This window comes from Jaculus jaculus, chromosome 10 (genome assembly GCF_020740685.1).
Source record: "Jaculus jaculus isolate mJacJac1 chromosome 10, mJacJac1.mat.Y.cur, whole genome shotgun sequence".
Lineage (NCBI taxonomy): Eukaryota > Metazoa > Chordata > Mammalia > Rodentia > Dipodidae > Jaculus > Jaculus jaculus.
In genome coordinates this window covers 89,851,750-89,875,600 of record NC_059111.1, presented here as the reverse complement: position 1 = coordinate 89,875,600, position 23,851 = coordinate 89,851,750, and the positions used below count along the sequence as shown (strand labels likewise).

The 23,851-nt window shown below is 41.5% G+C and overlaps 1 protein-coding gene across 3 annotated transcripts in view; it reads left to right on the top strand.

The window, feature by feature from the left end:
- Tnpo3 (transportin 3) overlaps nucleotides 1-23,851 on the top strand; it is a 98,987-nt gene that overhangs the window by 27,748 nt on the left and 47,388 nt on the right. For all 3 annotated transcript variants that reach the window (XM_045159967.1, XM_045159966.1, XM_045159968.1), the window contains 5 exons: nucleotides 1,370-1,526; nucleotides 8,651-8,794; nucleotides 16,632-16,807; nucleotides 17,493-17,631; nucleotides 20,838-20,984. In XM_045159967.1, coding sequence (XP_045015902.1) covers nucleotides 1,370-1,526; nucleotides 8,651-8,794; nucleotides 16,632-16,807; nucleotides 17,493-17,631; nucleotides 20,838-20,984 — 763 coding nt within the window. The remainder of the gene's footprint in view (nucleotides 1-1,369; nucleotides 1,527-8,650; nucleotides 8,795-16,631; nucleotides 16,808-17,492; nucleotides 17,632-20,837; nucleotides 20,985-23,851) is intronic.

Sequence of the window (23,851 nt, the reverse complement as noted above, 5' to 3'; positions counted from 1 at the left end):
GGCCTTGAACTTGGAATGACCCTCCTGCCTCTTCCTCCTGAGTTCTGGAGTCTCAGGTATGTGCCATCACACCCAATTTGAAACTATTTTTGAGATTCACGGAGCCTATTTTTTTCCTTTTCAAAATACTCTGTTTTTATTTATTTATTTGAGAGAGAGAGACAGAGAGACTAGGACCTCTAGTCACTGTAAACAAACTCCATATGCATGCACCACCTTGTGCATACGGCTTCACGTGGGTCCTGAGGAACTGAATGTGAGTTATTTGGCTTTGCAGGCAAGTGCCTTAGCTACTAAGCCATCTCTGCTACCTTTGCCTCCCAAGTGCTGGGGTTAAATTGTGAGCTACCATGGCTTGCTTCAACTTCTTTTATTTATTTGAGAGAGAGGGATAGACAAACACACAGAGAGAGAAAGGCAGACAGAGTAAGAGTGAGAATGGGTATGTCAGGGCCTCTTGCCACTGCAAACAAACGCCAGATACGTGCATCCAGCTGGCCACATTTTTTTTTTTTTTTTTAATTTGTAAGCAGAGAGAGAGAATGGGACTACAACTGCTACAGTTGAACTCCAGATGCATGTGCCTTTGTGCATCTGGCTTTATGTGGGTACTGGTGAATTGCACCAGGGTTTTAGGCTTTGCAGGTTAATGTCTTAACTGCTGAGCTATCTCTCCAGCCAGACTACCTTTTTTATTTTTTGTTTTGTTTTTTCAAGATAGGGTCTCATTCTAGCCGTGGCTTACCTGGAACTCATATTGATCCTCTTATCTCTGTCTCCTGAGTGCTGAGATTAAAGGTGTATGCCACCACTTCTCGCTTTTGACCACCTTTTTTTTTTTTTTTTTGGTTTTTCGAGGTAGGGTCTTCCTCTAGCCCAGGCTGACCTGGAATTAACTATGGAGTCTTAGGGTGACCTCGAACTCATGGCAATCCTCCTACCTCTACCTCCTGAGTGCTGGGATTAAAGGTGTGCGCTACCACGCCTGGCCTTTTGACCACCTTTATATCCAGCTAGTTATAAGGACCGTTTGTATTTTCATATTGTTGTGCTATTATAAAAATATTGCAGGGTTTATCTTTATATGCTTCTCTTTGCATATGGAATTTTTTCCTCCCATTTAGAAAAACAACTGTGGTAGCTTTCTTCTAGGGTCTATGACCTTCTCAATCAGTCATGGACTTTTTTATTCCTTTTGTGTTTTTTTCCCTTAACTTCCATGATTATAAACAATATCCCAAAAGATATTTTCTTCCCTTTAATAGTAGTGGGAATACTGCATTGGTTGTGTGGGCTATTCTGATGGTCATCATTTGTAACTGTTTTTTCTGTCTGTAAATAGCTCATGTGGTTCCCTTTCTTTTTTCAGATATAGCAATGATGTAACTTCTCTGCCTTTTCTGCTGGAGATCCTTACAGTATTGCCTGAAGAAGTACATAGTCGTTCCTTACGAATTGGAGCTAACAGGCGTACAGAAATTATAGAAGACTTAGCTTTCTACTCTAATACAGTAGTATCTCTATTGGTAAGTTTGAAATATCCAGCTCTGCCTATATGGACATTTTGTAATTGATTTGGCATTATTAGGGCATGGCTTTCTTTGGAAAATTTGACAGTGATATTGCTTTGACATTTATGTAACTTTATATTACAAAATTCTTTTTAAAATATTTTATTTACTTGAGAGAGAAAGGCAGAGAGCAAGAGGTAATGGGAACACCAGGGCCTCTAGCCACTGCAAATGGATTCCAGAAACATGTGCCACCTTGTGCATCTGGCTTTATGTGGATACTGGAGAATTGAATCTGGGTCCTTTGGCTTTGCAGGCAAGTACCTTAACCGCTAAACCATCTCTCCACCCCATAGAATTCTTGTAAAATCTATACTGCTTCAGCTTCTATGCAATTCTCTCAGTGTCATGAGATCTCCATTTTGTGAATGAGAAATGGGCTTTATTGTTTATTTATTTATTTATTTATTTTTGTTTTTTGTTTTTCCAGGTAGGGTTTCACTTTAGCCCCGGGTGACCTGGAATTCACTATGTAGTTTCAGGGTGGCCTTGAACTCTGGGTGATCCTTCTACCTTGCCTCCCAAGTGCTGGGATTAAAGGTGTGCACCACCACGCTTAGCTTTTCTTGTTTATTTTTAAAAAATTATGTGAGTGGTATGCATGTATGTCTGTGCTTATGTGTGTATGACAGGGAAGGGGGTTTAATGTCAGGGATCTTGCCATTGCAAATGATTGCCTGTCCAGTATTACATGGGTAAGTGAGGAATTGAACCCTGGCTGACAAGCATTGCAAAAAGTGCATTTAGGGGCTGAAGAGATGGTGTAGTGGTTAAGGCACTTGCCTGCAAAGCCGAAGGACCTGGGTTTGATTTCACAGTGTCCATGTAAAGCCAGTTGTACAAAGTGGCACATGCATCTGCAGCTGCTAGAGGCTCTGGCACATCCCCCTCCCCACTCCTCCCTTGTTTCTGTCTTTGTATTTGCAAATAATTAAATTTTTAAAAAGTACATTTAACCTCTGAGCCATTTCCCTAGTCCCTGAAGGCAGGTTTTAGAGTTACACAATAGTTAAGTTAGAAAGTGTATTGAAGCCTTCTGATTATACTGTATTTTTTTAATTTTAATTTTTTTTTTTTTTTTTCCCGGATACTGTCTCTAGCCAGTTTGGCCTGGAATTCAGTATGTAGTCTTAGGGTGGCCTTGAACTCACAACGATTCTCCTGCCTCTGCCTCCTGAGTGCTGGGATTAAAGGTGTGTGCCACCACACCTGGTTTATTATATCCTGCTTTCTTGTAGTACTTCATATTACATGTGTTTCTTAACTTATTCTGGAACAGATACTTTCATAAAGACAAATTGAAGTTTTTTGGGGGAGGCCTAAGCTGATCTGGGATTCATGATGTAGTGTCAGGGTGGTCTTGAACTCACAGTGATAATCTACCTCTGCCTATGAGTGCTGCGATTAAAAGCATGTGCCACCACCCCTAGCCCACAAAGCTCATTTTAATTATTTATTACCCTGCTTAATATTCTCAGTTATGTTTATGGTAGGATTTATTTTAGTACTTCTGCAACATCATGGCTCCAGCTGCTGCCAATGAACTCCAGTTGCATACACCGCTTTGTGTATCTGACTTTATGTGTTTATGAGGAAGTTGAACACTGGTTGTTAGGCTTTGCAGGCAAGTGCCTTAACTGCTGAGCCAACTCCCAAGTGCTGGGATTAAAGGTGTGCACCACCACACCCAGCTTATTTATTTTTTTGAGAGACAGAGAGAGAGAGTATAAGTGTGCCAAGGCCTCTTCCCACTGCAAACAAACTTTAGATGCATGTGCCACTTTCTGTATCTGGCTTTACATGGGTACTAGGATTCAAACCCAGGTTGACAATCTTTGCAAGCAAGTGCTTTGAACTGCTGAGCCATTTCTCCAGCTTGAGAATGTATATTTTATGGCCCCTCCCCAAATATGTATGTGTATATAATGTAATTACTTTCATACCACTTGGAAAACCTGTCTGGCTTACTTGTTTACTGTTTTAGTTTGTGGTATTGGGATTGAACCCAAGACCTCATGTACTAGAGAACTGCTCTACCACTGACCTACATTGTAGTCCTGTTGTTTTTCAAAAATATTTATTTGGGAGAGGGAGAATTGGCACACCGGGACCTCTAGCCATTGCAAACTCCATAAGCATGCACTGCCAAGTGTATCTGGCTTTCATGAGTTCTAAGCCATTTCTCCAACCCTCTTGTTTGTTTTGTTTTTAAAACTATGTCTCAGCATGTTGCTCAGAACTCCTGAGCACAAGTCATCCTCCTACTTCAGCCTCCTGAGTACTTAAGACACAAGCACACCACTGTGCCAACTACTGCTAACCTTTCAATGTGTATCTTCTAATTTTTTGTAATTTTTTTTTATTTATTTACTTACTTATTTGAGAGAGAGAATGGTCACATTGGGGCCTCCAGCCACTGCAGATGAACTCCAGATCCATGCACCACCTTGTGCATCTGGCTTTATGGGGAATCTAACTCTGGTCCTTAGAATTTGCAGGCAAGCACCTTAACTGGTGAACCATCTCTCTAGCCTGCGGGTTTTTTTTTTTTAAGTATGTCATTCTTTTTTATTTTTTATTTTATTATTTTATTTTTTGTTCATTCTTATTTGAGAGTGACAGAGAGAGAAAGAGGGAGAGAGAGAGAGAATGGGCACGCCAGGTCTTCTAGCCACTGCAAACTCCAGTTGTATGCGCCCCTTTGTGCCTCTGGCTAACGTTGTTCCTGGGGAACCAAGCCTTGAACCAGGGTCCTTAGGTTTCACAGGCAAGCACTTATCTGCTAAGCTATCTGTCCAGCACTCCCGCCCCCTTTTAAGCAAATGATAATTATACTCTATCCCACCTACACTCCCCTTTTGACTCACCTAGCCCAGGTTGACCTGGAATTCACTATGTAGTCCCAGGGTGGCCTTGAACTCAAGGTGATCCTCGTACCTCTGCCTCCTGAGTGCTGGGATTAAAGGGCTGTCAGCATGCCTGGCTGTTTTACACCATCTTTCATACTGTATGTTTCTGTTCCCCTCATTGGTTCTAAAAATATTGTTTAGTGTTACAGCCACTCTTTGTTTCAGGCTTGTAATCTTAGTTCATCCTTTTCTAAAAAACAAACCATTATTTATGTATTTATTTATTTATTTGACACAGAAAGAGGGGTGAGAGAGAGAGAATGGGCTTGCCAGGGTCTCTAGCCAGTGCAAATGGACTCTAGACACTTATGCCCCCTGGTGCATCTTGCTTATGTGGGTCCTGGCGAATCAAACCTGGGTCCTTTGGCTTTGCAGGCAAACGCCTTAACTGCTAAGCCATCCGTCCAGCCCAGTTCATCCTTTTTGTTTCTGTTTTTTGAGGTAGGGTCTCACTCTAGCCCAGGCTGACCTGGAATTCACTATCTAGTCTCACGGTGGCCTTGAATTCACAGCAATCCTACCTCTGCCTCCTGAATGCTGGGATTAAAGGCGTGTGCCACCATGCCTAGCAGTTCATCCTTTTTAATGTAATTTGTTGAAAAGTTTAGATCATTTTGTTCGTAATGTTAGGATTGACCACAGGACTAAAGTGATGACAGTCTAATTCTTCCATATAGTTTGCTTTCTTTGTTGTAATATCCTTTGTATGAAAATAGTAGCTAGCCACTACAAACGAACTCCAGACACATGCACTACATTGTATATCTGGCTTTAACATGGGCACTAGGGAATTGAATCTGGGTCTTTAGGCTCTGCAGGCAAGTGCCTTAACTGCTTAGCTATCTTTCCAGCTCAAGATTTGCTTTAAAGTTAGCTCAGATGTAACTTTTTTTCCCCCTTTTTATTTTGTGGGGGAAATTCCGAGGTAGGGTCTCACTGAATCCCTGTCTAACCTGGCTCTCACTCTGTAATCCCAGGCTGGCCTTGAACACACAGCAACCCTCCTACTTCTGCCCCCTGAGTGTTAGGATTAAAGGTGTGTGCCGCCATACTTGGCTTATTTTTATGTAGTTATTTATTTATTTATTTATTTTTTTGAGATAAGGTCTTATTCTAATGCAGGCTCACCTGGAACTCACTCTGTAGCTTGATGAGTATGAATTCACGGCAATCCTCTTACCTCAGCATGCTGGAGTTAAGGTGTGCACTACCTTGCCCCTCTTGTATATTAAATTTTTTTTTAGTTTGATATCCCCTTTATTTATTAAGTCATTAATATGGATAATTTATTATGCATCATTATAGATTCAAAACCTAATAAAATATAGTCCACTACCCAGCCCAGGACAAAGACCATAAATGAGATCATTCTTATAATAGGTGTAGCATAAGCATTCACAATAATCCCTCATTTGGACTTTAAGGGAACAGTCAGTCAGAAGGTTCCTTATTTCCATTAATGCTTTCAGTTTCTTGAATTACCACTGTTTTAAGTTTTTTTTTTAATTTATAAAATAAAGGTTTTGATTTAAAGAACATATTATTTGAGAGAGAGAGAATAGGCATACCAGGGCCTCTATTCATTGCAAACAAACTGCTGACATGTGTGCCACCTTGTGCATCTGGCTTTATGTGGGTACTTCTTGAAATATCATAGATCTTGAGATTTTTATTAATTTGGATGGAAATATTTAATATAGACAGCCATTAAGTATATTTTGGGGCTACAGTTAATCAGGGATTTACTAGAAAGAAATAAGAAATAGCTGGGTGTGGTAGCACACACCTTTAATCCCAGCCCTCAGGAGGCAGAGGTAGGAGGATCGCCGTGAGTTCGAGGCCACCCTGAGAGTCCATAATGAATTCCAGGTCAGCCTGAGCTAGAGTGAAACCCTACCCCGAAAAACCAAAAAAAAAAAAAAAAAAAAAAAAAAAAAAAAAAAAAAAGAAGAAGAAGAAGTATAGAAGAAATAAGATGGATTCAAGGAACAGGGCCCAGACATAGCTTTTGAGGAAAACTTTGTATTTTCCCTGGGTGGACTGCCACACACCCTCTTGGACAGGGTATATGGCTCTGGGTGGTAGAGGATTCACTGTGGTGCTGCATACTACTGTAAATCTGTCCTTTAAATCTCTTTTTCATTCTTAAATACCAATGGATTACAAATCAATGAATTAAGAATCATATAATTGCCAGGTATGGTGGTGCATGCCTTTAATCCCAGCACAGGGAAGGCAGAGGTGGAAGGATCACTGTGAGTTCAAGGCCACCCTGAGACTACATAATGAATTCTAGGTCAGCCTGGGCTTGAGCAATTCCCAACCTTGAGGAACCCCGCTCCCACCCCCTTAACCACACACAAAAAAAACACACCAACCCTGAAAAAAAAAAATCAGTGCTTGATTATGCATGTATATTATTAATTGTCCATCAGGGGATTTTAACTTTTTCCCTCTTCCATGCCTGTCAAACACCATGGATGGCAGGCAGTTTACCTTCAAAATGATCATGAAATGTTCTTTATCTAGAAAAGGTTACACTGCACTTTGTTTTGATAAAATGATAAAACAAAAACTCTAGAGAAAATCAGGGGTATGTTATAATCTGAATTCTGTTTTATGACTTTTATATAATTTGTCTTTCCTTCCTTCCTCCCTCTGCCTTCTCTGTGTTTTGCATAGTACAAGTGCTTTACCTCATCAGCTGAATCTCCAGGCCTCTGTCTTCCTTTTGCTTTTGAGACAGTGTCTTGTTAAGTTACCTGGGTGGGCCTTGAATTTGTGACCTTCCTTCCTTAGCCTCCCAATTGCTGAGATTATTGTTCTATGCCACCAGACTCAGCTAATGGTGTCCCCCTTTTTAGAATAATATTTGCTAGAGCCTTCAGGTACAGATTGTATATGGGAATAATTATTGGTATGCTAAGGTTAATTTCTGATCTCTAAAAGTCAGGTATATATGTGAGAAACCTGGTAAATTTTTTTTCTCAATTTTTATTAACATTTTCCATGATTATAAAAAGTATCCCATGGTAATACCTTCCCCCCCCCCCATATTATGTTTTTAACATGTCTATTTTGGGGTAAGTTTGATGCTCAGTGTCTCAATTCTCTCAAAAAAGAAGGCTTTTATATCAAAATAAGAGAGACTGATTGAGAGAGGGAGGTGATAGGATGGAGAGTAGAGTTGCAAAGGGGAAGAGAGGGAGAGGGAATTATCATGGTTTATTGTCTATAATTATGGAAGTTGTCAATAATTAAAAAAAAAAAGATATTAAGGGGGAAAAAGGTCTTTATAAGGCCTGGAGAAATGGCTTAGCGGTTAAGGTGCTTGCTTGCCTGTGAAGCCTAAGGACCCAGGTTCAACTCACCAGAACCCACATAAGCCAGATGCACAAGATGACACATGTGCATAAGGTTGCACACACCACAAAATGACATGTGCGTCTGGAGTTCAGTTGCAGTGGCTAGAGGCCCTGGCATGCCAAGTCTCTTTTCTCTCTCATAAATTAAATAAATAAAAATAAGTAAAAGGTTTTTTAAAAATATTCATTTGAGGGCTGGAGAGATGGCTTAGCGGTTAAGTGCTTGCCTTTGAAGCCTAAGGACCCCGGTTCGAGGCTCGATTCCCCAGGACCCACGTTAGCCAGATGCATAAGGGGGCGCACGCGTCTGGAGTTTGTTTGCAGTGGCTGGAAGCCCTGGCGTGCCCATTCCCTCTCTCTCTCTCTCCCTTTCTCTGTCTGTCACTCTCAAATAAATAAATAATAAATAAAAATTAAAAAAAATATATTCATTTGAGGAAGAGGCAGATAGAGAGAGAATGGGTGTGCCAAGGCTTCCAGCTACTGCAAATGAGCTCCAGATGTACAAGCCACCTTGTGGATCTGGCTGACGTGGGTATTTGGGAATTGAACTTGGGTCTTCAGGCTTCACAGGCAAGCGCCTTAACAGCTGAGCAATCTCTCCAGCTCATAAAAGGTTTTTATAATGCCAGCCTATAGAGTTTTATGGGCAAATAAATGATTTAACAGTATTTAGAACAACAATACTTAGAACTTTTCACTGGTAAGTATTATTGTCTTCATTATTTTAATATTAAGGTGATTTTTATCTTGCCTTAAGTATAATGATTGATACTTGCTTTAACTCTGTTTTTCTTCTGTTAAGATGACGTGTATAGAAAAAGCAGGAACGGATGAGAAAATGCTTATGAAGGTCTTTCGCTGTTTGGGAAGTTGGTTTAACTTGGGAGTTTTGGACAGTAACTTCATGGCTAATAATAAATTACTAGTGCTCCTTTTTGAGGTTTTGGTAAGTAATGACTTTTTGTTTGTCAAAGTATTCTTGCTACTTCTACTTTTAGTAAACCTTCTGGGACATAGTAATAATTTGCAGATTTCTGTACAGTGACCAGGACATGTATGTATATATAGCAAGACAGTGGTTGCATCACTGCAAGGCAAAGGTATCAAGTTTTTTTCCTTTTTTGTTTGGTGTTGGCTTTTTTTTTTTTTTTTTTTTAAGATTTATTTATTTGCCGGGCGTGGTGGCGCACGCCGTTAATCCCAGTGCTCGGGAGGCAGAGGTAGGAGGATTGCCGTGAGCTCGAGGCCACCCTGAGACTCCAAAGTGAATTCCAGGTCAGCCGAGGCTACAGTGAGACCCTACCTTGAAAAACCAAAACAAAACAAAACAAAACAAAAAAGATTTATTTATTAGAGACAGAGAGAGGGGTAAGGGAGAGAGAGAGAGAGAGAATGGGTGCTTGGGACCTGGAGAATCGAACCTGGGTCCTTAGCCTTTACAGGCATGTTCCTTAACCACTAAGCCATCTTTGCAGCCCGGCTTTAAAAATTTTTTTTTTTTAAATTTTTATTTATTTATTTGAGAGTGACAGACAGAGAGAGAAAGAGGGGCAGAGCGAGGAGAGTGGGCGCACCAGGGCTTCCAGCCACTGCAAACGAACTCCAGACACGTGCGCCCCCTTGTGCATCTGGCTAATGTGGGTCCTGGGGAGTTGAGCCTTGAACCGGGGTCCTTAGGCTTCACAGGCAAGTGCTCAACTGCTAAGCCATCTCTCCAGCCCTAAAATTTTTTTTTTTATTGGCAGCTTCCATACCATAATTCCCTCCCTCACTTTTCCTCATAAGTCCACCATCCATCATATTTCCTCCCCCTCTCAATTAATCTCTCTCTAATTTTGATGCCATCATCTTTTCCTCTTAGGAAGCTCTTACAAGTCCAGGCACTGCAAGGTCATAGATATCAAGGCCATTTTGTGTCTCAAAGATTGCATTGTAAGCAGTCCTACCCTTCTTTTGGCTCTTACATTCTTTCTTCCAAGACCCTGAGTCTTGGAAGGTATGATACAGATGTTTCAGTGCTGAGCACTTCTCTGTCACGTATTAGCACCATGGTGCCTTCTGAGTCTTCCTAGTGGTCACTGTCATCTGAAAAATGCTTATAGGGCAGTTTGGTGGGCATCGTGTATACATTAGCCAGACAATAGCAGGCAGCACTCTCCTAGGGCTCATGATCTCCCCCGCCATAGGCTTTTGACTATGTTTTCAGTACCAGGTGTGTATCCCCCCTCCTGTGGTACAGGACTTCAGTTCAATTAGAGAGTGGCTGGTTTCCCCATAACAGACATGCCACTATTGTACCAGTTGCACTTTAGGTCTGACTCACCAATCTTAAGATTTGCAATGTTCACTGCTGTTTATCACATTGATGACTTCTGTCTCCCACAGAGATACTTGCAGCATAGCTCTTTCCAGCTTTCTGATAGCTAGTCAACAAGGAAAAGGCTTCTGGCTCAGCTCCAGCTTGATTTCTTAGTGACCTCCAGCCCTAGCATGTGGAGTCTTTAGCTGTTGGATCTTACCATCTAGTTCTGGTGGGAAACCAAGAACCTTGGCAATGACTTGTAGTGTTTTGGGGCATCAGGGACCTCCCTGGCCAATAGCTCACTGAAAGGTATTCCATGTGTGGCACTGAAATTTTTCTAGTAATCATCTGTGGCTTTTGGGTGGACCATTATACAAAGAAGTAGGTTTCCATCCAGCTTATTCCTAACACTTAAACTTTTGATTAACTCTCCTCCCACCCTTCCTTTACCCCATTCCTTCCCCTGACCTCACTTAGGCCCAGTAATCTGTTCATCTACTTACATATATACAATACCCTCTCCTTAAGTCTTTCCCTGGTTTTGGCTTCTCTTTTTAAGTGTTTTTTTGTTTTGTTTTTTGAGGCAGAGTATCAAGTAGCAGTCAGTCTATTACTCATTTTGAAGATGAGGATGACCCTGAATTCCTGAGCCTTGTACATTTCTCTCTCAAGAACTGGGAAGTAGAAGGAGGCCATCAAACCCAACTAAAACTGTCAGTTTTAACTCTTGAAATATAGAACAGTAGAATAGGGGCAGGCTTATGCAGATACATGATTTGTATGTTAAGGTCCAAACAATATGGCCGGGTAGATGGCTTCTTGGTTGTTAAAGGCACTTGGTTTCAAAGCTGGTGGGCTCTGTTTGAATTTCCCAGTACCCACAGAAAGCCAGGTGCACAGAGTGGCACATGAAACGTGTTCATTTGCAATAGCAAGAGGCTCTGGCACACCCATACTCTCTGTTTCTTTGCTTGTGAATAAATAAATAAAAATTAAAATAAGACTGGAGAGATGGCTTAGTACTTAAGGCACTTGGAAACCAAACCTAAAGATCCAGCTTCGATTCCCCAGGATCCACATAAGCCAGATGCATGCACCACCTGGAGCTCATTTGCAGCACCTGAAGGCCCTGGCTTACCTATTCTCTCCCCTGCTCCTTTCTGCTTCTCTTTCAGTAAGTAAAATAAATTTAAAAGTAATAATAGTACCTACTTATACATTACTGCCTTGGTAGCATTCAGTAAGTCCTTAGGAAAAAAAAAAACCCCGAGGTAGGGTCTCACTCTAGCCCACTATGTACTCTTATGGTGACCTCGAACTCACAGCGATCCTCCTAACTCTGCCTCCATGTGCTAGGATTAAAGGTGCGTACCACCATGTTTCCCTATAGCTCAAGCTGACCTATAATTCTGGCCTTGAACTCATAGATCTTCTTTTCTCAGCCTCCCAAGTGATAATGAATTCCAGGTTAAGTTAGGCTACAGAGAGAGAAAGAGGCAGATAGTGAATGGGTGGGCCAGGGCCTTCAACCATTGCAAACATAATCTAGATGCTTGTGCCATCTTGTGCATCTGGCTTACTTGAGTCCTGGGGAATGAAACCTGAATGTTTTTTGCTTTGCAGACAAGAGTCTTAACTGCTGAGCCATCTGTCCAGCCCACCTTTTTTTTTTTTTTCTCCTGAGGTAGGATTTCATTCTAGTCTAGGCTGTCTTGGAATTTACTATGTAGTCTCAGGGTAGCCTTAAATTCATGGTGATCCTCCTACCTCTGCCTCCTGAGTGCTGGGGTCAAAGGTGTGTGCCACCATGCCCAGCTTTTTTTCCTTTTTTTTAATATCTGGCTTTTACACAGAAGCTATGTCTGGATATGTGAGGATGTTTTAGAATATACTAGCATGATGCTGGTGTAAAGTCATTGTGAAAAAAAGAACAGCATGTTCTTCAAGGAGATAACTTGTCATTTCATTTCTTTTAGTGTGTTTCTGCTGCTCTTTATGCCTCAGAAGTAGCACAGTGCATAAGCCTAGTAAAGCTAGGATGCAGATCATGATCTTACAGGTCATTGTCTTTGATTCCGTATCTGTTGATGTCTCAGTGGTACTTGTGATTTTGGTTTGGCCAGATTATATCAGGAGTAGTCACTGTGTAGGGTGTGTTGGCTCATGGCTTTAATTCCAGTGCTGTGAATTCTAGGCAACCCTGAGAGTACAGAGTGAATTCCAGGTCAGCCTAGGCTAGAGTAAGACCCTACGTCTAGAAAAACAAAAACAAAAAAATATAGCCATTGTAAGTAAAATTAAATCTTAGTCTTCTTTCTTTCTTTTTTTTTTTTTTTTTTTTTTTGGGTTTTTGAAGTAGGGTCTCACTTCTGGCCCAGGCTGACCTGGAATTCACTATGGAGTCTCAGGGTGGCCTCGAACTCACAGTGATCCTCCTACCTCTGCCCCCCAAGTGCTGGGATTAAAGGCGTGCACCACCACGCCCGGCTTTAAATCTTAGTCTTATTTCTTAAAAGTCTTAAGTATGCTTAACTATTCGAGGGAAAAATGTAGAACATGCTTTACACCTAAGAATCATAACATTTGGGATTTGGGTAAAAAAAGAAGCTAAGTAGCATGTTGATTTTATACTTTTTGCACGGACTCTATCCAGATTTCACCGACAGGCTTGGGAGATTTCTTAGTAAACATGAGGAACTGAGTTCAATCCCTAGCACCGACGTCAATGCCATGGTGCTATCTCAGTCCTGGGCAGGCGAAGTCAAGAGGATCCGTGGTCTTGCTGGCCTAATTAGTGAAGTTCAGACCATTGAGAGACCTTGTTTCACAAGAATGTAGATGGTGTTCCTGAGATTGTCTTTGACCTACACATATCAAAAGTCATGTACAAATAGCCATGCACATGTTTATTTTCACACATACAAGCATACACACACATGACCCCACTCACAGTGTACTTACATACACTTATGTTTACATTCATTCAGTGGTTCACAGTCATGACACAGTTTATATTTCTATAACGTCTCCTTTATAGTTCTTTTAAATAACACATAATACGAAAGAACACATTAATTTTTTTTTTTTTTTGAAAGAGAGAAAGAGACAGAGAGAGAGAATAGGCTCATTAGGGCATTCAGGCACTGCAAATGAACTCCAGATGCATACGCCCTCTTGTGTACATGTGCGACATTGCACACTTGCATCTCTGTGTCTGGTGTATGTGGAACCTGGAGATTTGAACATGAGTTCTTAGGCTTTGCAGGCAAGCGCCTTAACTGCTAAGCCATCTCTCCAACCCAAGAGTCTTTTTAAAAACCGTTTTCTTACCAAGCATGGTGGTGCCAGCCTTTAATCCTTAGCCCTCGGGAGGCAGAGGTAGGATCACCATGAGTTCAAGGCCACCCTGAGACTGCATAGTAAATTCCAGGTCAGACTGGGCTAGAGTGAGATCCTACCTCAAAAAAACAAAAAACAGGCTGAAGAGATTGCTTAGTGGTTAAGGTGCATGCCTGTGAAGTCTAAGAACCCCGGTTTGGTTCTCCAGGTCCCACATAAGCCAGATGCACATGGTGGCACATGCATCTAGAGTTCATCTGCAGTGGCTACAGACCCTGGTGTGCCCATTCTCTCTCTCTCTCTATCCTTCCCTCTTATAAATACATAAAAAAAAATGAATCTTAAAAAAAACAATAAAACAAAAAGTGCATGCTAGACACATGACCTATAAATGTCCTAATTTTTAAAAAAATTGTTATTTATTTGAGAGTGACACAGGAAGAGAGAGAAGGGAGAGAATGGACGCATCAGGGCCTCCAGCCACTGCAAACAAACTCCAGATGCATGCGCCCCCTTTTGTATCTGACTAACGTGGGTCTTGGGGAATCGAGCCTTGAACCAGTGTCCTTAGGCTTCACAGGCAAGTGCTTAACCGCTAAGCCATCTCTCCAGCCCTAAATATCCTAATTTAAATGAGCATGGGTACCATTGAACCTCTGAGTCTCTCCCATCTCTGGCCCACTTCCTTTCTTCAAAGTGTACTCTTTTGGGGCTGTTAAGATTGCTTAGTGGGCACTTGCCTGGAGAGCCAAAGGACTCAGGTTCGATTCCCTAGTACCCACATAAAGCCAGATATACAAGGTGGCACATGTGTCTGGAGTTTGTTTGCAGGGGCCAGAGGCCCTGGCATACCCATTCTCTCTTGGTGTTTTTTTTTTGGGGGGGGGGTTCCTTTTTTTTTTTTTTCTTTTGGTTTTTCAAGGTAGGGTCTTGTTCTAATCCAGGCTGACCTAGAATTCACTCTGTAGTCAGGGTAGCCTCAAACTCACAATGACTAGGTAACCTCATATTCCTTCCTTTGTCTGCCAAGTGCTGGAATTAAAGGCATGAGCCGGGCTGGAGAGATGGCTTAGCGGTTAAGCGCTTGCCTGTGAAGCCTAAGGACCCCGGTTCAAGGCTCAGTTCCCCAGGTCCCACGTTAGCCAGATGCACAAGGGGGCGCACGCGTCTGGAGTTCGTTTGCAGTGGCTGGAAGCCCTGGCGCGCCCATTCTCTCTCTCTCCCTCTATCTGTCTTTCTGTCTGTCACTCTCAAATATATATAAATAAAAAATGAACAAAAAATATTTAAAGGCATGAGCCACCATGCTAGGCTCCATTCTTTCTCTGCCCCCTCAGATAACTCACTAACTAAATGAATAAAATACTTTTTAAGTGCACTTGGGGCTGGAGAGATGGCTCAGCAGTTAACACACTTGTCTGCGAAGCCTAACAACTGGGGGTTGGTCCCCAATACCCACATAACGTGAGATGTACAAGGTGGCACATAAGTCTAGAGTGTGCAGTAGCTGGAGGCCCTGGCATGCCCATTCTCTCTGTCTCTCTTCTATCTCTTTCTGCTTACAGATAAAATAATAATACTTTTAAAGTATTCTTTTTCTTAAGAAAACATCTCTTCTACTTACAAAAGAAAGTAAAAGGAATAAAATGGGGGCTGAGGAGATAGCTGAGCACTTACTTGTAAGCCTATTAGCCCAAGTCGAAATTTGCAGCGCTAAGATAAACCTATACACAAAGTGGCCCTGACTGTAAATCCAATACGCTTACAGCAGTGCAAAGAATAACCAGGAGAGTCTGCAAGCTTGTGCAGACTAGACTGGTGCATGTGCATTGGCAGAAAAACAAGAGAGCCCTGTCTTCAAGCAAAGTGGAAGAAGACTAATGTCTGAGGGTATCCTCAGACCTCCATATGTGTGCCATGGCACACACGTGTGCTTCTGCTCTGTCACACCATACACATCCACATACCTACAATTAAAACACAAGGAATAACCTAATGAGCCAGTGCTCATGCCTATGATCCCCAGTACCCATAGTGAGTACCAGATAAGCCTGAGCTACAATGCAAAGCCTTATCTCACACAAACAAAACAAACCAGGGGGTTGGGGTTTATTAGGTATAGTTTTAGATTCAATATTATTTCCCTTCAAAATATCAGAAACTTCACTTGTTAGCATGCATCATTGTTGATGAGCAAGGGAAAATTGGCTCTTTCCTTAGTTGCCTCCCTTTAAGAATCTGCTGTTCTGAGATTTCATGTTCATGTGTATGGGCCTTTGGTAGTTGTTGGGCCCTTTTGTTTTAGCTAGTACGGAAGTATTGAAAAAGTAATGGAAAAGGCTGATGAGGTGGCTCAGAGGTTAAAGGTGACTGCTTGCAAAGCCTGGTGGCCCGGGTTCTATCCCCTGTTCCCCAGTGCCCATGTAAAGCCAGATGCACAAAATGGTGTTCATTTGTAGTGGCAAGAGGCCCTGGTACACTCTTATTCGTATTCTTTCTCTCTGTCTAAGATTTCTGTACAAATCTAGGGCTGAAACGTAATATTCAGTTTAGAGAGACTTGTGGTTAGTTAGACTCAGAAGGCTGAGGCAGGCAAATTGACTCTGAGTTCGAGGCTAGCCTGAGCTACGTAGTTATAGCCAAGGCCAAAGTTAGACCCTACCATCAAGATAGACAGATGGATAGAACCTAGAATTCACTATATAGTCTCAGGGTGGCCTTAAGACCATAGTGATCCTCCTTCCTTTGCCTCCCGAGTTCTGGGATTAAAGGCATGTGCCACCACATGCTGCTTGATAGATAATTTTTATGACTGTAAAGATAGTATTAAGTCTAATTTTCTTGGTCTCTTTGGAAATGGAAGTAGTATTAGAAGATTGATAGATATTGCCTTGTGGCTGATAATATATGTAATACATTCACAGTTGGGTATATACATTTATGATAATGAAACCCTATAATCCAGAACTTGGGAGGTGAAGGCAGGGGAATCAGGAGTTTAAGGTCAACTTCTGCTTCATAGTTGAGTCTGTATTATAAAAATACAAATTAAACATTTTCAGAAGGAAGCTATAATTGGATTTCCTACTATTTGGACTATGGTGATCCTAATTCTTGTATCTGTGTTCCTACTATCTTCCAGCAACAGGATAAAACCTCTTCCAACCTCCATGAAGCTGCTTCAGACTGTGTATGCTCAGCTCTTTATGCTATTGAGAATGTGGAGACTAACTTGCCCTTAGCTATGCAGCTGTTTCAAGGAGTCCTGACGTTGGAGACTGCCTATCACATGGCTGTGGCACGGGAAGATTTAGACAAGTGAGTAATTATGTAATGCTGGAGTCCTGGGTTGCCTACAGTCTGGTGGTAGCTTAGGTCACTTTTTGTAATTCATCTTTTAGTTTTTATTCTTATTAATTCTGTGAATATAAAAGCAGTCCATACTGTTATAGATGCTTTCTATGCTTACCTGAATGTAAGTGGCAAATTGTATTCAGGAAAGGTAGAATGTGCTAATTTTTTACATTTAAAATGGGAAGGCTGGAAGATGTAAGAATAGGGATAAACTTTAACATATCAAGGTAATTGCTAGAACTTTTTTTTTTGTTTTGTTTTATGAGGTAGGGTCTCACTGTAGCCCAGGCTGACCTGGACTTCACTATGGAGTCTCAGGGTGGCCTTGAACTCATGGCAATCCTCCTACCTCCGCCTCCCGAGTGCTGGGATTAAAGGCGTGTGCCACCACGCCCAGCTAGTTGATAGAACATTTATTCATATATTTCCTTAATAGAGACACTGAGTTGACTTATAAGTCTTATTATGTTTTATCTATATAGAACTAGGTAACCTAGATAAAAATTGCCCCAAAGATTGTGGTATAGTATAGTGAATAGTCACTAAATGTCCCTTAGGCTAGAAACCTGTTTATTTGATACATGATGTCTGTAACACACATAAAGTGCCAATTTCTGACTTGTTGTTGTCATTCCTTTTTCTTTTACAGAGTTCTGAATTACTGCCGTATTTTCACTGAATTATGTGAAACTTTTCTTGAAAAAATTGTTTGTACTCCAGGCCAAGGCCTGGGAGACCTTCGAACTCTGGAACTGCTTCTTATCTGTGCAGGGCATCCTCAATATGAGGTAGTATGTCTCCTGTGCTGAGTGGATTATTCCCCTAATTGTACAATGCATGCTCCATTGCTTTGTGCCCCACTTTTTATTCCTGGGAAATTGTGCTCTTTTTAATTAATGTGATATGAGGGTTTTCTCCATAGTATAATATTTTAAAATATTATATTTATTATGTATTTATTTATTTGACAGAGAGAAAGAGGGAGAGAGAGAGAGAGAATTGGCAGGCCAGGGCCTCCAGCCACTGTAAACGAACTCTAGATGCATGTGCCCCCTTGTGCATCTGGCTTATGTGGGTACTGGGCAATCAAACCTAAGTCCTTTGGCTTTGCAGGCAAATGTCTTAACTGCCAAGCCATCCCTCCAGCCCATGATATAATACTTTAAAATTGCATTTGGATTTCTGTTACAGATATATATATATATATGTATCTGGTTTTGAGTTGACTGTTGTAGGTACTGCACATAATCTGTTAGAAAGGAAACCTGTACCTTTCCACTAAGCACCTGTCCCAGTTCCATTTTTAGAGCTTTTCCACTATAAAAACAATACCAAAAAAAACTACCTTGTGCTTTCCATACTGTAACTAAATACTAGAGAGGGTTTATTTTAGCTCAAGGTTTTGATATATTAGTCCATCACCCCAACCCCCCACCCCATCCCTTTTGTTTTTAGGCCTATAGAGTGCTAGGTGGAGGAAGCTTATTTACTTCAAGCTGGCTAGGTATGAAAGAGGAAAAGGTGGGTCTGGACTCCCAGTATCCCCTCCAACTATCTGTTCCAAATGATCTAACTCAATTCCACTGGGCCCAACCTCCTAAAGGTTCCATGTCCTTTCCAGTAGCACCATAGGTATCTGGGGACTAAGTTTTCTAACACACAGAGCTGGGCATGATGACTCATGCCTTTAATCCCAGCACTAGGGAGGCCAAGGTGGATGATCATAAGTTTGAGGCTTGCTACATAGTGAGTTCCAGGTTGGTCTGGGCCATATTGAGACTCTACCTCCTATTCTCAAGAAAAAGGTGGGGATAGTGGCTAGAGAAATAGCCCAGTGGTTAATACACTTGCTTGCACAGGCTAACGACCTGGGTTTGATTCCTCAGTACCCACGTAAAGCCAGATGCAGAAACTGGCACATGCATCTGGAGTTTGTTTGCAGTGTTTAGAGGCCCTTGCACACCCATTCTCATTCTTCCTCTCTCTCTCTGATTGCAAGTGAATTTACATATATACATATGTGTGTGTGTATGTGTGTGTGTATAAAATGTTTTTTCAAGGTAGGGTGTAGTCTAGGTTGACCTGGTATTCACTAACTCAGAGCGATCCTCCTACCTCTGTCTCCCAAGTGCTGGGATTAAAGGCATGTGTTACCATGCCCCGCTAAAATGTTTAAAAAAAAAAAATCCAGGTGTGCTAGCCCATATGAATAGCCAGCACTCATGAGGGTAAGGCTTATGGATCTATCTTGGGTTAGAGGAAGCCTAGTCTACATTGTGGGTTTAGGGTAGCCTAGACTACACAGTGAGACTGTTTACAAAAAGACATGAGAATAGGAAGGGAAGTAATTGGGAAGAAGGGATTTAGTGGGAGGAGGATAAGGCGGTAATATATATAATGTAATGTATTTATAATATATATAATACATTATATTCATGTATGAAATTGTCAAAAATAAAATTTTTTTCCAAAAATATTTTTTATTAACATTTTTCATGATTATAAAAAAATCCCATAGTAATGCCCTCCCTTCCCCCACTTTCCCCTTTGAAACTCCACTCTCCATCATATCCCCTCCCCATCTCAGTCAGTTTCTTTTAAAAAATAAAATTTTTAAAATGAGTTTCTTTGAGATGTTATTAACCTCTTATTAGTACTAAAAGAAGTGAGAAAAAAGTCCTTCTGAGTTGAGCATTGGTTTAAACAGTTATGCTTTGAATACTCAGTGAGAAAGAGCAGCAGGGTTCCTCTTTGTATTTATTTGAGAGAGGGAGAGAGAGAAAGAGGCAGATAGAATGAAAGAGAAAGAAAGAATGGGCATGCCAGGGCCTCCAGCCATTGCAGATGAACTCTAGATGCATATATCACCTTTGCATCTGGTTTATGTGGGTCCTCGGGAATTGAACCTGGGTCTTTTTCTTTGCAGACAAGCACCTTAACCACCAAGCCATCTCTCCAGCCCAAGCTGGGTCCCTCTTAACTATGCTTATTCTTAGACAGATTGCTCCTATGAGTCTTAACCCTTTTTTACTCTGTTAGCACATAAAAGGTACTGGCTAGCCAGGCATGGTGGCACACGCCTTTAATCTCAGCCCTCAGGAGGCAGAGGTAGGAGGATCGCCATGAGTTTGAGGCCACCCTGAGATGAGACTACATAGTGAATTCCAGGTCAGCCTGAGTTAGAGTGAAACTCTACCTCGGAAAACCAAAAAATAAAATAATAATAATAATAATACTGTTTTCGTTGTTTAAGGTTATCTAGATTTGGGTAAAACCCAAAACATTGTAAGAAGCATAGCACTACATAATAGCAATTACTGTTAAAAGTAGTACCAAATGAAAAATCAGCTATGAGAAAAGTCCCAGCTTTTTTCTCTCTTTCTTTCCTACTCAAGAAAGCAGTCAAATGAGGGCTGGGCATGGTGACACAAGCCTGTAACCCTAGCAGTTGGGAGGTGAAGCAGGAGGATCTGGAGTTCAAGGTCAACGTCGACAACATAGTGAGTTGGAGGCCAGCCAGCCTGAGTTACATGAGACCCTATCACAAACAACAGCAACGACAACCAATCACCAAGTGAAAATGACATATCAGTATAATCAAGAATGTTAAGGGAATTACAGGTGGCTTGCCTGTTAAGACATTTTCTGTTCTCAACATAATGAAATTATTTCAGAGTTTGGGAAAACTATGCTTAAAAAGACTCCCCATTTCTGTTTTCTGCTTTTAGAATCTTAATATATTTTTGGAAATGTTCTTTGAGGAATAGAGAATATGAAACTAGTCATTTAGGTAGACATTGGGGCCAAACATGGGATGATTGTAAGGAGGATAATATAACAACTCTATTAGAGAAAAGTTGGTTCCTTAACTAATGCTATACATGTTATCAAGAAGTAGGCCTTTTTCCTGTATGGCCATAATAAACTGTCACCTTGTTCTGTTCTTTTCCTACATTGCCCATTCAAATAAATCATCCCTCTGTTATCTTGACAGGTTGTAGAAATTTCCTTTAATTTCTGGTACCGACTAGGAGAACATTTGTACAAAACCAATGATGAGGTTATTCATGGCGTCTTCAAAGCTTACATTCAGAGGTTGCTGCATGCTTTGGCTCGACACTGCCAGCTGGAACCAGACCACGTATGTTTCCTTCTGTGCATCTTCAAATTTTGCTTTGTAGGTGGTTGCGGGGTAGTGTTTGAGAACTGGCGCACATGTGCCTTTGTGCATGTGTGCAGAGCAGAGGACGACTGTTGTGTGTTGGTTCTCGCCTTGCACCTCTTTGAGGAAACTTCTTGTGTACTGCTTTTTTTTTCCCCCCCCGGCCAGGCTATCTGGCTTCATGCTTCTGGTGGGTTTTCTTGTCTCTACCTCCCTTTTCACCCATCTTTAAAAAAAAAAGTTTTTTATTTGCACACATACGTATGCGTGTGCCCAGGATCTTTTGCTACTGTAAATGAACTCCAGACATGGGTACCACTTTGGGGTCTGGCATTTTGTGGGTGCTTGGGAATCAAACTGAGACAGCCAGGCTCTACACATAAGTATCTTTTAACTGCTGAGTCATCTCCCCAGCTCCTGCCTGTGATTTTTTTTTTTTTTTTTTTTTTATGTGGGTGCTGGGGTTCTGAACTCAGGTACTCACGCTTGTATGGTAAGCACTTTATTTACTGAGCCCTCTACTCAACCCTGCTGCTTCAGACCTTTTCCTCTTTGTTTGGTTTTTGTTTTCTCTTTTTTGCTTGTTTATGTTGTGTGTGTAAGCACATGTATGTGCTCATGCAGCATTCTGTGTACTTGCCTGGGCTCTCTGTGGTGGGCAGGGCAAGATGTCAGGTAGCCTGTTCCATTGCACTCCTGCTCCTTTTTTTTAAAAAAATTTTTTCTTTTTAAAAAAAATTTATTTGGGAGTGACAGACAGAAAGAGGGAGGGAGGGAGAGAGACAGAGAGAGAGAATGGGCACATCAGGGCCTCCAACCACTTCAAACGAAAGTCCAGATTTGTGCGCCCCCTTGTGCATCTGGTTAACATGGGTCCTGGGGAATCGAGCCTTGAATCAGGGTCCTTAGGCTTCACAGGCAAGTGCTTAGCTGCTAAGTCATCTCTCCAGTGGATTTTTAAAAAAATTTTCTTGATTTATTTATTTGAGTTGGGGGAGAAAAAGCAGATAGCATGGGCACACCAGGGCCTTCATCCACTGTAAACTCCAGAAATATGCACCACCTTGTGCATTTGGCTTAATGGGTTCTGGGGTATCAAACCTGGGTCCTTCGACTTCACAGGCAAGCACCTTAACTGCTAAGCCATCTCTCTACCCTTCCTGCTCATTCTTATTTGAGCCAGAGTGTTTTATTGATCCTGGAACATGCTATTCACTAGCCCAGTCATTCTCAGGTCTGTGCTCCTCTGCATATGTGCATGGCCATATCTAGCTGTTATGTGGGTTCTGGGGATCAAACTTGAGTGGTCTCTTTGGCCTCCTAAGGCCCATCTTGCACAGGAAGTTGGCCATTTCTCCAGCCCAAAAATATGGAGGATAGAGCTAATGGAATCTTCAAGCTTAAAAAAATGTTTTTTCTTTTTCTTTTTTGAGTTAGGGTCTCACTCTAGCCCAGGCTGACCTGGAATTCACTCTACAGCCTCAGTGTGGCCTTGAATTCAGTCCTCCTACCTCAGCCTCCCAAGTCCTGGGTGCCACCATACCCAGCTAGAGAGAGACTCTGTAGTGAAATCACTCTTGCTGGGCTAGTAATTCTTTACCTAGGAATTTATTGTAATAATCCTATAGAAGAAGAAAAAATGACTATTTTCTATATGTGTGTGGTGTTAGTATACAGTTATTCATATGTTTATGGGTGTATTGTGTGCATGCCACGTGTGGGTGCGTATGTAAGTGGAGTTAGAGGTAGAAATTGGGTGTCCTTTTCAGTTGTTCTCCACTATACTTATTAAGCCAGGCTCACCCATTCTGCTAGTCTAGCTAGTCAGCTTGCTCAAGGGCTCCTTCTGCCTGTCTGCCTCCCGTGTGTTGGATTGTGGGTGCACATCACCACACCTACCATGTATATGGCTGTTGGGATCCAAATTCAGGCCCTCATTCTTGAAAGGCAAATTCTTTTTTTTGTTTTTAATTTTTTAAAAAAATTATTTGACAGTGACAGAGACAGAAAGAGAGAGAGAGAGAATGGGCGCGCCAGGGCTTCCAGCCACTGCAAATGAACTCCAGACATGTGCGCCCCTGTGCATCTGGCTAACGTGGGACCTGGAGAATTGAGCCTGGGTCTTAAGCTTCATAGGCAAATGCCTTAACCGTTAAGCCATCTCTCCATCCCTAGGGTAATGATTTTCATTTTCTGTTTTGTTTGTTTTTTCAAGGTAGGGTCTCACTCTAGCCCAGGCTGACTGGAACTTACTGTGTAGTCCCAGGCTGTCCTTGAATGCACAGTGATCTCTTATGTCTACCTCCCAAGTGCTAGGATTAAAGATCTGTTACCACACCCTGCTATGATTTTCAAGCTTTGTTTTGTTTTAAACTGAGAATTCCTAGGTTTAACCACATCTTTCTTCAAAGATCTGCATGTAAATAAAAGTGAGGCTGCTTTGATATAAATGGCTCTTCTTACTTGATCCTTTTCTACTAATTTACTGACACCATTTCCCTTGAAAGTATTTTTTTACCTTTTTAAAAATCATTTATTTATTTATTTGAGATAGAGAGGGATAGAAAGGGAGAGAGAGAATGGGCACACCAGGGCCTCCAGCTACTGCACAAGAACTCCAGACACATGTGCCACCTTGTGCATCTGGCTTACTTGGGTACTGGGGAATTGAACCTGGATCCTTAGGCTTCAAAGGGAAACACTTTAACCACTAAGCCATTTCCCCAGCCCTGAAAGTATTTTGTTATACTTGAAAGTATATGTTTTGTAATTTTACCTGAAAAAGCTGTCTTACTTTTCCATTGTAATTTCTTCATCTAAATACAAGGAGGCAAACAGTTCTCAAT